The sequence below is a fragment of the Colias eurytheme genome, chromosome 25, assembly GCF_061535395.1.
Source record: "Colias eurytheme isolate Ceu_HAF_F1 chromosome 25, ilColEury1 Martin Lab GWU primary, whole genome shotgun sequence".
Taxonomy (NCBI): domain Eukaryota; kingdom Metazoa; phylum Arthropoda; class Insecta; order Lepidoptera; family Pieridae; genus Colias; species Colias eurytheme.
In genome coordinates, this window is record NC_143004.1 from 6421667 (window position 1) to 6436587 (window position 14921).

At 35.1% G+C, this 14921-nt stretch overlaps 1 protein-coding gene across 3 annotated transcripts; it reads right to left on the bottom strand.

The window, feature by feature from the left end:
- On the bottom strand, positions 1 to 14676 carry Psi (P-element somatic inhibitor). Of its 3 annotated transcripts, none has more exons than XM_090116190.1 (16): positions 14460 to 14676; positions 13659 to 13771; positions 12843 to 12997; positions 12538 to 12676; positions 10335 to 10452; positions 9895 to 10023; positions 9359 to 9508; positions 8410 to 8540; positions 8087 to 8162; positions 6568 to 6715; positions 5897 to 6057; positions 5010 to 5174; positions 4358 to 4493; positions 3318 to 3475; positions 2766 to 2946; positions 1 to 925 (listed from the first exon to the last, which is right to left on the bottom strand). In XM_090116190.1, the coding sequence occupies exons 1-15, from the start codon at positions 14541 to 14543 to the stop codon at positions 2767 to 2769; spliced, it is 2043 nt and encodes a 680-aa protein (XP_089972316.1). In that variant the 5' UTR covers positions 14544 to 14676; the 3' UTR covers positions 1 to 925; position 2766. The 3 variants fall into 3 exon arrangements, with proteins under 3 accessions (XP_089972316.1, XP_089972317.1, XP_089972318.1); XM_090116191.1 differs by having other exon boundaries at positions 2762 to 2946; XM_090116192.1 differs by lacking the exons at positions 12538 to 12676; positions 12843 to 12997.
- Positions 14677 to 14921: the final 245 nt, after the last annotated feature.

Here is a 14921-nt window from a genome sequence, read left to right on the forward strand (position 1 = left end):
TATCAATTAACATACACTTTATATCTTAATATTAGTACAATGATGAGGGTAGTTCCCTGTGCAATGAACTCTCGAACCTTCTTAGAGTCGAACAATATTCATGAGGAATGTAAGACACATTACCGTCGATACACACCTAGATTTATCAAAGCTAAAATTTTAAATACATTCTAAAGATTTTATGTGACTACCGTCCGTTTTCGAATTTTTAATTTTTAATTGTGTTAGTAACCTATTGAGCTGTCAAGAGAGTCGCGAAACATCGTCCCTAACTTATAATCTAAACAAATTAGTTCAAATGTCGTTTATAACTCGTTCCGATTTACATAAACAATCATAGAATATGGTTACACGCTTGGCGATTTTGGTGCATAATAAGTACATGTTTGGCATGACGTTTTCAATCAATCAAATCGACACATTTGATAATTTTATTCAAATTTACAATTCTATGTGAAAATCGCCAAACGCGCAACCGTTGTACACAGTATAAAATCATGAGATTGCGCATACGATATCCAACAGTATAACCACAGTATGTGTAAGCTAAGTCACTCAACAGTGCATTTACCTCGAGTCCTCGCGGCGCGACGTCTCAATCGCTTTCTCTCTAAGCTCCGTCGGTTCACTGTTACATCTAAGGCTGTGTGGCTATATTTTACACCTGGACAAACTGACAATGATCAATATCGAAATGGGCACTAGCACACAATAATAATATACATAATAGATAGGATAGTCCACACGGCCGTCACGGAAAGACAATAGCGATATAATCTCATAGAGGCCCGCAAAAAACAAGTATGTTATAAATTATTGCGGGTAGTATGGAAGTGAACGTTTTGGCTGTACTCCGAAAGCTTATATTTAGATAAAACTACAATGGAGGTATCTTCATTCCGTAACGTTGTCTCGCGGCCGGTTTCTGCAATCAGACAGACAGACATGGCACAAATCACAATAATACTATATATAATATAACGCTCGTGTCGTTGTGGAGACGCCAACTGCCGCTCCGAGCTACACACATCTGCAACACTACACACACGCAGCGCTGACACACTTATGACTTGAGGACACATATACGTAAATTTAAATATTACTTATGATATATTGTATTTTATTTTTATTAAAACGCATATAGTTCTTATACGAGTGAAAAGTCGTAAAAGTAAGATTAGAAAACTTTTATTTCTCATTAGAAGAGTAAAATATATTACATATTGTGAATTAATTAAAAAGAAAACTTCACTGAAATCTAGAAACTAAAGTAGTTAGTTTAAAACATATGTAATGAAATAATTGCTGTTTGTAACAAGTATTTTTTTTTAATTTTGTTATTTATAGATACTCTTGTATATTTGTGCAAATTAATAATTTCATCATATAAAAGATCGAGAAATAGAAGTATATGTGCCCCCAACAGTTTAACAATACGAAAATAATGATAGCATGTTTATAAATATACATAATTAAAAACACAGTGCATTAAATATGGTTAAAATAATATAATATCATTTATATTCAAACATGCAATATAAAAAATAAACCAGTATCTAAACCAAAGTACACATTTCATAAAAAGTACAATTTAAACCAAATATGTAAGCTGTAATCAAATATATTATGACACCATATTCATTCAATTTAGCATTTAAAAATATAATATTATAACATATAAATAATGTAAATATATCAACAGTATGGTGAATTTAAAATGTAATACAATGAAACACACAAAATACCTTGAAAATTAAATATAGTAAGTATAAAAAAAACATATAAAAAAACAAAAAAAGCAGTGTGTACTAACCACTATGCAAAAAAAGCCTTCATTCATATATAATGGGTGCTTGGTGCTATAGGTACAATGTTATGTCAGGATATGAATCAAATAAATTGCAAACTAAATTTATAGAATTCAGTTTCACATCATATTTCTACTAATTTGCCAAAGTCTTTAGAAACAGAAAAAAAACAAAAAAGAGACTTAAAATATAGTATTAAAAGATTTGTAAATCAATATTTAAAAAAAACTAGTGGAAGGTTTTCATTTATATCATTAGGGCTTTCGGTAAAAAAGCGGACTATTATGAAAAACCTGACTAACAAAGACTCAATCATAACTCCTTTCGAACTCAAACATTTATTTATTCAATTAGACTTCTTATAAAAGCAATTTTGAATCGTCATAACATTTTTAACATTTACCACAGATTTTCAGTTTTACAGCATTACCAACAAGCATTGCAAACCACAGACATACTGGTATCTTTATTATCCATCAAAAATTCAAACATAACTACCCTTTCCACACAAAACACACGCACACATGAGTAAATAAATAGTACAGAGATAAAGTTTCATACAACCGCGCAAACTCGTGCCACTACTACAAGCACATGACAGATGTCTGCACTTCTACTGCGGAGGTGTTATCATTTATCACATACACAGTTTGCCAGTTGAGAATGGTTGTTTGTTTTTACAGTTGTAAATTTTCATATATTTATGGAAAAATGTGGTGTTATTTATAAAAGTCAAAATATTAATAACGTAATAATTTTTTTTAAAATAAGTTTAAAATACATTTTAACACCTCTTCTGAAATAGGTACGAACTTCTGCACGTTCTTAAGAAGCTTTGTCTTTGTACCATTTATTTACTCATGTGCTTGTAGTAGTGAGACCGATTTGCGTGGTTGTACCAAGCTTTGTCTATACTATTTATAAATGTATGTACTACATCCACGCTCACGTACCCACCTCACTGGTGCGCCGCGTCCTGCTGGCCGCCGCCGTACGGGGTGTACGCGTACGGGTACACGGGCGGGTACATCGGGTACTGCGGGTACTGGCCCATGCCGCCGGGCGACGCGCCTGAGGGTTGTGATGTGGGGGCCGGGGGCGCTTGTTGCGGGGGTGCTTGTTGCTGTTGTTGCTGTTGCTGTGGGGTGGAAAGTGGTCATGAGTATTTTGAATCATTATTCTAGATATTGAATAATATGTTTATTGTGTTATTTTGCAGTGGCTACGGGGTGAAAAGTGGGCGGAAGTATGATAAATTATGTGTGTTTTAGATGTGATTGTTATTCGTGTTGCAGTTCATATCATATTGAATTATGGGTAGATGTGTTTTAGATGTTTATTGTTGCTGCTGTTTCTGTTACTGCGAACAGAATGCTATTTATTTGCTTATAAGTATCACATTTGAAAAATATTTTCAATTAATAATGAATTGGTATATGTGTAATTTCGATTTTTATTCCTGTTAGTGTTGCTTGTTGTTGCTGTTGCCTCGGACTCCAAATTACTCACCTTGGCCTTAATCTGCGCCTCAATAGCCTCGGCCTCCTTCACCTTGCCGATCCCGCGGTAGTACTCCGCCCACTGCGCGCTGTAGTCCGGCGCCGAGTTGTTCGCGGCGGGCGCGGCCGCGGGGCTCGGGCTCGACGTGTTCGCCGTGTTGTTCGAGCCTGGACAAGAATAAAAATTGGTTGTCTGTAAAGTCGGTTTACTGATGATAGTTGAACGTGACAACGTCTTATGCTAGGCGTCCATTAGAGACGGATCGGGGCGGGTCGCATCGCAACGGGCCGTCTCTAATGGACGCGCTGTTTGCTCCTGCGTCCACCTGTACGGGGCGCGGCGGACCGCCTAGGCGGATTTTATCTAACAGACGCTCGCCGCTCACATCCGCCTGCCTGCGTCCACTAGACGGGTCGGGGCGGGCCGGGCCGCAGCGCACCGCCGGCAGAAATCCGCCTGCGAAGCGATATCCGCCAATGCGTTGCGGCCCGCCCCGACCCGATCCGTCGCTAATGGACGATGTTTCATACAAAACATAGGCCGGCGTATTTTTGCGTTGCGATGCGGCCCGGCCCGATCCGCCTAGTGGACGCCTAGCGTTAAGGCCGATTGTGCTTCTTTGTCGGTCGTTCCGCGATCTCGCTTGCACTATGGAACGCCTCAGAGCGAGGTAACGCCGCATGAGTCATGTTTTTTCGTGCGTGCAGCCGGCTCTATCGAATTATAAGACGTTGTCACGTCAAAAAAGATTAAATAAGTATTTTCTAGTATTTGATTGTACGAGTATTATACATTTAGAAATTAAAAACGGATTTTAAACGCGATTTATTCATTATATTATTTTCCCGACGTTTCGCACACTTTACAGCGACCGTGGTCACGGGGAGACCTTTAGAAATTTGACGAGACTAAGTCCTTGTCTAATTTCTAAATATTAAAAATTATGAATAACATATTTTTATATAACCTGGAAATTGGAATAGGACGCGACAAGTTAAAGACAATTATACCACAAGTTAAAGACATTTAAAACCATATAAATAACTCACCAATCTGCTGCTGCTGCTTCGCTTGCTGCTCAATGGCCTCTGCTTCCTTCACGAGTCCGAGAGACCGATAGTAGTCGATCCACTGTTGGGAGTAGTCTGGCTGTCCGGTGGACGGGTTGATTTGCACTTGCTGTTGCTGTATAAAAAACAATTTATTTGAGTGTGCTTTAGAGTCCGAGGGACCGATAGTAGTCAATCCACTGTTGGGAGTAGTCTGGCTGTCCGGTGGACGGGTTGATTTGCACTTGCTGTTGCTGTATAAAAAAAAATGTGTGCGTGTACTAGTGTACACACGTAAGAAGTGAAACTTCTTTATGACCTTATTTTTCAAAAAATAATTTACCATATGCAACTTTACAGAAATACGTCAATCACGCGTGGTAGGGATATAAACAAGATGGCGCGTAACGGAATATAAGGGCAAAAAAAAATAATCCGTCTTACGCTTTTTCGATCAGGCCACGTGTCCTGACGCGAGTTTAAGATTTTATACCCAACGCCGCTAAAGAAGTTTTCACTTCAAAAAATTCACCAACACAACAAACTTGCAACTGGCCACTTACAAAAAAAATAAACATTTGACAACAACCTACGACTCGACAGGTCACAGGCCGTATATAAATAAAAAAAAAACTCAAATGACGTCACGGACCTGCGGCTGGTGCGGCTGCGGCTGCTGGTGCCAGTGCGGGTTGTATCCCCAGGCTGGCGGGCCGCCGTAGAACTCGCCGCCGGGCCCGCCGCCGCCGTTGTTGCCGTTGTTGCCGCCGTTGCCGCTGTTGCCGTCGCCGCCGCCGTCCGGCACGAAGTTCACCGGCTACAAAACAATTATATATTTTCACTTTTACTAAACAATATTATAATAATAATTCATTTATTCATTGAAACATTTTTTTTGTGTGGTCTCAATGTTAGCCAGAAGGGCTTCTCCATTTTAACGTAATAAATTGTGAAATAAAATTGTGATGATGTACAGTCAAACTGCAGACATAGGTTTTATTTCAATTTATATCATAAAGTGAATAAATTAAATTTGTTGTTTATCTTTATTAGAGGACATATTTTATATTTTGTTACAATAACTTTCTTATGTAATCTTCTTCTTCTTATATATAAAAATGAATCGCAAAATGTGTTGGTAAGCGCATAACTCGAGAACGGCTGACCCGATTTCGATAATTCTTTTTTTATTATATTACTTGAAGTACGAGGATGGTTCTTATGTAGAGAAAACGTAAATATGTACCACGGGCGAAGCCGGGGCGGACCGCTAGTTTATATATAATTAGTTGCCCCGGCAGACATTTTGCTCTTTGTTGCGCTGTTATCTAGTACACAACACATAACAATTCATTATATATTTTTAGAAATTACACAGGAGGCCGGGTTAAATATTAGTCTGTATGTAATAAGAATGTACTGCGATTCTACACAACTGCCTAATTTATGTAGACAGTTGACAACTATTCATCTACAAAACTATTAAATCAAAAGTTACGTCTAACAATATATTTATTTATACAATGTAGAGTCACTAACCATGCCAACTTTCTCCATAATGATCCGCTTACAGTTCTCCACCGCATCTGGATGGCCCTTAATGAAGAACGTTCTGTTCACGCGGTCCTGGTTCTGCGCGCGTCTATCGAGCTCGCAGTGAGCGCCAGACTGCGCGTTTATTTGCTTTATTACCTCGCCACCTGTGTAATAATATTGTTTAGCTATTTGTACTTGGAATTTAGTGTAAAACTTCAACTGTAGGATCGCTAGTCTTTTTTTACCTTCCCAGGCCGACCGACATGTAACACATACATTGAGACACGAGCAAGAAAATGGTTCTTCACAGAGGAAGAAATAAATATTATATTATAATCATCAGTATTTATATTAAAAATAAATTAAATCATCAAAGTGAACTAATTACCAAATTTGTAATTAAACTTGAGAGACGAGTAGATGTTTTTACGTAAAAGTGAAACCACATTGTTTTGTAAACAAACTTGAAACACAAAATATTTAAACAAAAATAAAACATGGGCAAAATTGAAATGATCTGTAAGATCAAATTGCTTTCAATCATTCCGAGGCAATGCCACAGTACAGCAAAAGACAAAAACGGTTCAAATTCCATGTGACAATATAAAATATTCTACTCTTTAAAATTCTTCAAACATATAAAATTTCTAATAAAAACCCTCATATCTACAAACCTCTGCCAATAATGAGTCCACACTTCACATTAGAGACGGTGAAGCTGACCCTCACTTCTGGAGCGCTATCCTGCCACTGCTGATTGTCCCTATCGTTGTTACCCTGGTTTTTGTTTGTTGGTCGGCCTCGGCCCGAACGGATTGCCAACTGTATGATAAAATTGAATATTATAAATTGTCTAGGTCGATTTAAACTAAAGAGGTCTTATAATAATAAAATCTCATTTATTTCTCGGAAAAAAAGTTCAATACATAATAGCTCAATTAATTTAAAAGAAACAAGAACATACTTTCACATTTCAAGTTTTTATTAATGGTCAGATAAGATGTGATAATATTTTTTATGAGCTTTTAATTTCACACTAAACTGTTTACTTTTTGATAATCAATATTCAATAACTACAAATGATATTATTGATTAATAAATAACGACATTTGATATCTGAAATTAATTTGCTTAAAAATGTATACATATTTTAAATTCATTCAATTTACCTAATATTGAAATACACTGTTATTTTTTTACCAAAGTAACCATACCAAATCAATATACAGTAGCACCTCTATAAGTCGAATATCAAGGGAGACGCCAAAAAATTCGAGTTATAGAGTTTTCAACTTATGGAGGATTTCGACTTAGGCGGATTTTGATTCGACATAAAGAGTTTGAGGTTTATTCTTATAAATTTTGAATTAGAGAGGTAAAATAAATTAAAATTCAACTTGCAGAGGTGACAAACATGTTTTTATTTATTACAAATCAACATTTTTTCAAATCATTTTAAAATAAAAAATGTGGCATTAAAAAAAGGATTTATTATATTATTTGCTTTAGATAATTTGGTTGTTCTCTAGCATTGTCTAACCTATAAAGAGCAGAAAATTCTTCTTCTTCAGAGAAACTGGTTTGCTCTATAAAATTTCGTAAGGTATTCAATGCGGTTCTTGCCTCTTTGATGGAAACCTATGGAGCGCATGTACTATTCACGTCTTCTATGTCATCTTAATCATTAGTATCGGTTTTCTGAGCTAATGAATCGATAATTTCGTCATTAGAAACTTAATGCAAACACATGTCTAAGTGAGTCATAAATTTATTATCGTATACTCCTAAAATGTTTTCTAAGAAACAATAGTGTACTTGTACTGTCGGCAAGTTGTTAAAGGCGGTAATTTATTTTTGTTCGAACAATAGAGGTAATAAATTCCAAATGATCAAGTTATAAATATAAAGGTTGTAAAATAATACGTTGCTATGTTCGAGATACAGAGGTCAAATTTAATTTTTCGAGTTATAGAGTGAAAATATGTACCAAAATGGCTTGGAGGGACTCAGTGATAATTTCGACTAACAGAGGGTAAAGATTTCAAGTAACGGAGGTTTTCGGGTTTGAAGGGAAGGGAACAAGACATTTTTTCGAGATTTGGAGGTTTTTGACTTATCGAGGTTCGACTTAACGAGGTGCTACTGTATTATATACTAAAATCTCTAAAGAATATGCGACAAAAGTAAACTTACATTAACACTGCTGATAAGGTCTTCAATCATTTGCCGCGCATGGTCGACTTGGTGAGGCAGCCCTTGCAGATAGCATCTAATGAAAAAAGTAATGTTTTTAGAAAAATATCTTATTAGATTTCCCACAAATACTATATAATATATGTTGAGAATGTAAAAGCATGTATGCATATGTTGACAATGAAAAAGCATATGAGCACATTTATTTGGATAAAAATATCTTTGAATCTTGCCAAACAAGTTTCACTTCTGACACATGTTCTCGGAACACACACTTTTTTATTGCAAATTATATTTGTGCAAATATAACTAAAATAACAAACCTCTTGTCCCCCGGACCCTCTTCCCTCTCCTGGTGGAACTGCACCCTGCAGCCCGAGTCATTTTGTATCTTCTTGATCATATCACCGCCCCTGCCTATCACTACACCGACGGCTATCTTTGGTACCAGGACCTGGGTAAAATATTTAATAATATTTATTTATTTTATTAAGCTATTCCATAGCTTCTATCGCGGGCCTTGAGCGCGGGGACCGAATCAAGAAATTGCGTAACGAAAAAACCTCACGCTCCCCACTCCGACGGGCACGGAGGTGTGGCTTAAAGGCATAGCATGCAATAGCTTTACCGCGGCAGTCCCCGAGTGCCAAACGTCTTTTTTATCAATTTAATAAACCATACCAAGTAAAATATTTACAATTATACAAAACGGATTAATACGGTAGGTAAATAAGGTGGCCTTATCGCTTACTAGCGATCTCTTCCAGACTGCCCAAGGTAAGAGATAAAGAAGAAAAGTAAATGTAATACATTAACAGAACAGAATTTTTGTTCAATTTTTCGTGTGAACGTTCTTCAAATGATGCTATTCCAATACATATTTATAAAGTTACTGGTTAGTGTGAAATATTTGTTGTCTTTATATGTCGCAATTATAAGCGTACCTTTGTTCGTCGTTACTATGAAAAATGGTTGCCTAGTTAAATACATATGATACATTTTTTCTTATCTATTGTTGACTGTGTTGATTTTCACAGTAGCTTAGTTTTAGGAGTAGTTTTTTAAACTCTACATCAACATTACGAATTTGACTTTATTATTACAGTATAATCACTATGTCTTACGTTTTAATGCCGACTTCTTTGTAATCAATTATTAATTTAAAGACCGAGTCGATTTATACTTTAGAAATAACCGAAATCGAAAAATATCAGAATATTTTTTTTTGTATTATCAATTTTAATGACTTTAACATGCTTTTTTTCAACTTACCTCAGTAGAAGTGACCCCGTTCCCCTGATCTTGGTACCCATCGTCGAACCGTGGCACCGGGCCGCCATCTTTGTCTTGCAACAGCTCGTACACAAGCTGTTTCGCGTGTTCCACTTTTGACGCGTCACCGGAAATACGTAGTGGCTTTTCCTGTTTTATTTTGTTGAATAACTTGTCTTAATATATAAACCGTATAGAAATTTATCAAGCCCATTTAATCATAATATTCCATCAATTCATAATATTATAAGTATCATCATTATTAAAAAAAAATTAAAGCTTAGAGAGTAAAGATTTTAGTCTTCATTAATATGAACTCTTGAGGAAAAAAAACTTGATAATACAAGTTTTTTTTCCTCAAATGAGTCATACTTTAATTGTGACAACTTTGTTTGATGTTACGAATTTCACAATTTTTTACTCATTCAAATAACAAAGGTTTATATAGGTTACAGATATGACTTCCGAGTTCACGTTTAAATTCACATTTATACTAATGAAATTAAACAAATAATTTAAATATAATGAATACTTACATATTCAGTATTAGGTCCGTCTTGTATAACTACCATCTTCGCACCCGACTGCTCTTGCAGTTGCTTGATAGTTTTGCCGTTTTTACCAATGATCAACCCGACTTTTGGTCCGGGTAACATGATTTCGTCCTGTTTATTAAATTAAAATTAAAAAACAAACAAAATGTTTAATATAGAGAATAAAAAAAGCTTATTTTTACAATTTGCATGATAGTAAATCTAAATAATTAAGTAGAATCAATTTTATGTCATCAGGAATTTTTTTTTGCATTTTGCTGAAGGTTTATTTTATTTAGTCTATGACGTTACAATATGGTACAGAATTAATCCTAGTCTTATTACAATCACATAGTTCGTATTTGCCATTTATATAGACTATCAATAGGGAAAGGATCATGATTATGTATTATACATATGAAAATCTATGTGATCAAACTTACAGTAACACCAAGGCCACCACCACCGCCCCCTCCCCTGGGCATCGGAGACATGCCTTGCTCCTGATGCTGCGGGGCATTCTCGCGTCCGCGGTGATTCACTATGTTGTTTACTAGCTCCCTGTTAAATGGAGTTTATATTATGTTTTTTGATTAAAAATAGGTTTAGGACTCTATCAAATATAACGTATCATACTATGACCGTAAAAGTAATTAGAAAAAAAGAGCATGTGTGCCGAGCATACGTGTCAGAAGCGAAACTTCTAATCGGCATGATTCAAATAAACTAGGGATGTAACGATACCGATATATCGGCCGATATAATCGGCAAGCCGATATATCGGTATAGCCGATTATAAAACAACCGATACCGATATCAAACAATTCAAAAAACCGCGCCCAATGAACGATGCGGGAGGCCGCCCGCGCGTGCGCACTTTATTTTTTGTAAAAACTCTACCAATAGTAAACTTTTATTAGGAACTGATTGTATGTGTATAACTTAAAGTTTAACTGACTTTGCAAAATAATAATACTAAAATAAATGGTTTTCTTGTTTTTTGATTCGGCATTGTTATTTAAAAGAATACGATTTACAGTTGAGTCTCTGTTAAATGTTGGTAACTTTTATGCATTATTCACTATTTATTTTTCTACCAAGCCATCGATATCGGTATCGCCAATATTTGATTACAAATATCGGTATCGGTATCGTATCGGCAAAATCATGTATCGTTACATCCCTAAAATAAACCAAAATCGTCGCCTTACTCATTGAAGTGACGGTATTGCCACGACTCGCCTTGAAATTTCTCAACGCGCCTAAAGAAGTTTCACTTAAAAAAATTGTATTGAAAAGAGACTATGCCCATTATATCATTCTGTCACTGTTCAGCTCCGTCAGTAGTTGCAAAGCAGAGGATATCGTGTTTTCCGATCCTAACATGTTCCTGTTACGGTCATAGAATAATATGTAGTGTGTAGAGTCCTTAATTTGAATGACAGTACGGTTTGCATAATTCAACAAGTTGGAAGTATAAAAAAATTGTTACATGCTATGGGACTTGATTGTATCTAGTGTATTGTATGTTACATTGTTTTTTAGTGCGACTTTACAATGCATCGACACTATGTAACCTTTTGTAAATATGTAAAATAATTACAAATGCTGAAAACCTCATTTTCTATTCGCATTAATACAATATTATGTAGCGCATATTATACTTGCATAAAAATAATAAATACGCATTAAAAGAATGAATTTTATAATACAAGCTGTTTCCTAAAATCTGACAGAACACAATGATATAATATGTACATGTGTGATCTTTGTAATCCCATAAAGTTATTTTGATGAAAATGTGGATAGTATCAACAATCCAATTTGTTTTATAAAATCAATAGCTAATTCAATTCACAACATGCAACTTTTATAACACACTAGCGGTCCGCCCCGGCTTCACCCGTGGTACATGTTTACGTTTTCTCTACATAAGAACCATCCTCGTACTTCAAGGAATATAATAAAAAAAGAATTATCGAAATCGGTTCAGCCGTTCTCGAGTTATGCGCTTACCAACACATTTTGCGATTCATTTTTATGTATAAGATTTCTGACGCTACAATCTATTTCATCTTATCTTATAATTGACATAAAATTGTACTAAGCTTCAAATTTTTATGAAATTGATATGACTATGAATCAGTTTCACCACATTTATGAATTAGTTTTATTAACAAGTATTATACATATTATTATTAAACATAAGCTGTATAGACAAGATCATTGAATTAAATACAATGTTACATTGTTTTAGACATAATAAAATAATTATTTTGTATTCAATTTACACCAACCCAGTGCTTATTTTGCAAGAATGAAATGAGTGTACATGATAATTTATTGGTAATTTAAAATTCAGTATTACCAATTCGGGTTAACATTATATGAAAATCAGTGCATTCATATAATAAAAAAGGAATAGTAGCCGTCTTATTAACAAATGATTGTGCATTATATAAAAATAGACTAAAAGAACACATGCTTAAATAACACTATGTATTTTTGGTAAAAAGTCCACTAGATTACAAATTCATATTACCTACCTATTACCTATGTAAATAGCATCACACTAGTTAAAAAAGGCTGTCAGTTTGCTTCTATAAATAAAAAAAATAAGCATAGAAAAGAAAATCCAGTAATTACTTGGCCCTAGCGATAGCCTCGCGCGACCCAGTGAGGGTACAAAGCCTATCCGGTTGACCGCCCGAGTCCGGAGCCATTTGGATCTTGCAACCCGTCTCCGCCTGTAACCGCGTGATCTGCTCGCCGCCGCGACCGATTACTGCCATCAATAGTTTTATTGAGAAAAAAAATTAAATAATAAAAATTAAACAGAAAAAAGGTTTAGCGACTAAAGCAAGTCCACGTTTCCGTTTCCAATTGAAATCCACCACAACAAATTTATCCAAATCTCGGTAAATCTTCTAAGCAAGTCTACGGTTACTCACTGAGTCCGACCATTTTATCAGGAACCCTGATATAGTCATTAATGGCTTGGTCGTTCATCATGTTGGGCGGGCCGGGCGGGGCCGGCGGGGAGCCAGTGTTGGCCGCGATCCTTGCCGCGGCCGCAGCCGCCGCCGCCGCCGCTGCTGCTGACGCACTGTACAATATTTCACATTGACAGTCTTGATATTTCATCTTGAGTAACGCCTTTACATTCGCACTTATGCTTTGTGTATTATTCTCAAATTAATAGATGCATTCTTTATGTACTCGCTTATACAATTGTGATAATGGCAATCCTTGCTGTATAAACTTTTGAAGTACATGTATGCTTATGAAAAATAAATTTAAATAATACAGAAAAATAGATTGAACATAATTCTTAAAAAAATGAATGTAGGAAAATATTTCTGCATTCAAATAAATTAAATGTATGCTAGACCTGGAATAGTACACAAAATAAAAGTACAAAACAAGTTTGATATACCAAAGTAAAGAAAACATTGTAATTTTGTTGATTTAGAAGCAAACTGACAATGAGATATATTTTATAATGAATAACATATCCTGCCTATATAAACAGATGCAGCCCTAGATGTAAAAAAACATTGATTAGAAAAATATAACACCAAACCATTCACTTATTCTAAAAAAGAAATCAATATCTTCAATTGAATAAATGTAAATAAAGTGTTATGTTTTACAATTTCATATATAAAAATGTTAAGTTTAATACTTTTACATTTTTCGAGTACAAAAGAAGGAAGTAACAACTAGACATAATAAGTTCAACATTTTAAAGTGCTATTTTTTCTCACCTCATCTGTGGTGGAGAATAAGGTGGTTCAGCTGATGCCATTTTCTTAGAGCTTGGTTCAGGTCCGTCTTCAAGAGATCTCTTACTTCCGCCACCTTCAATCTTCGCGGCCACCTAAAATACGTTATTAGTTAGTTCTTTAAAGAAACGAATCTTCAATGGCGGCGCTTATCATTCCCTCTCGCTCACACACGGCCGTACGGTATGCAAAAAAAAAATGGAAAAATAAAATCACTAAAATGTATTTGATTTTCCCTATAATAGCTTTTATCATAAATTTACAATGACAATTATGCATTTGCGAAAGTAAATAATGTTTTATTGGAATTTGACAAAATATGTTCTTTGGGAAAAGTTGTTCAGTTTTATGGGCTTATTACAAGTATTATGGGGATTTTATTACATTCTGTAAACGTAAATATGATAATTCATATAAATACACAAATACAATAACAAAAAAGTTTGTCAACAAACAATTTGAAATAATTAATAAAATAATTATCAATTTACGTTATTTTTATTTTCTTTTTTGATGATCCTACCATCTGTCAAAGTCAGCTTTGGCCGCCATTGAAGATTCGTTTCTTTATTGAACTGACTAATACAATACACGGATTAGATATCGAGCCGCCAAGTTATAGCATTTCCGAAAGTAGGTTAGACGAATAGCGGCAATAACTTATTTGACAGACGAGGGTACATTGCAGATATTATTGCATCAGGAAGTACCTGCTGATTAATCACGCTTTATCGTTATTTGGTACGACGGTAGAAAGGCTTTGTGCAAATTATGATGTCTTACCAATTTCGCACGTTGTAGAGCAGCCGCAAATCCCCCGGTTACACTGTTGTTTTGGAGCGTAGCCATAGAAGAATAATCACTCATGTTTGAATTAGAGTAAACATTCAACCACGCAATACGGCAGCCATTAAAAAGGATCAAAAGATCCAAAAAATTTCAATCCCCGTCGCGATTCGCAAACTCAGGAAAGAGACGCGTCCATGTACCATAAACTAAATAAATTTAAGTGACATAACTATAGGATACACAGTTCGCAAAGAATACCTTTCAAATTATTATTTTAACCAATGAGCACTAGGTATTCGGTACGATAGAACACTTTCAATTGGTAGAAATTAAATGTTTGCATATGTAAAATACGTAACTTAAATATTTTTTGGTATTCATAAATTTTTTTGTTAAAGTTTGTTAATAATACATTTTTAATAACCAGATTGTTATTTTTATTTGTAAAAATATCTT

What these genes read in the sequence shown, in the direction of transcription:
- Psi (XM_090116190.1), bottom strand. Translation starts at nt 14,543, where the DNA reads ATGAGTGATTATTCTTCTATGGCTACGCTCCAAAACAACAGTGTAACC. An exon ending in ACGGACCTAATACTGAATAT is followed by an intron (nt 9,509 to 9,894) that starts GTAAGTATTCAT and finishes AAAATAAAACAG; the next exon opens with GAAAAGCCACTACGTATTTC. An exon ending in CGCAGCCGCACCAGCCGCAG is followed by an intron (nt 4,494 to 5,009) that starts GTCCGTGACGTC and finishes TTTTTTATACAG; the next exon opens with CAACAGCAAGTGCAAATCAA.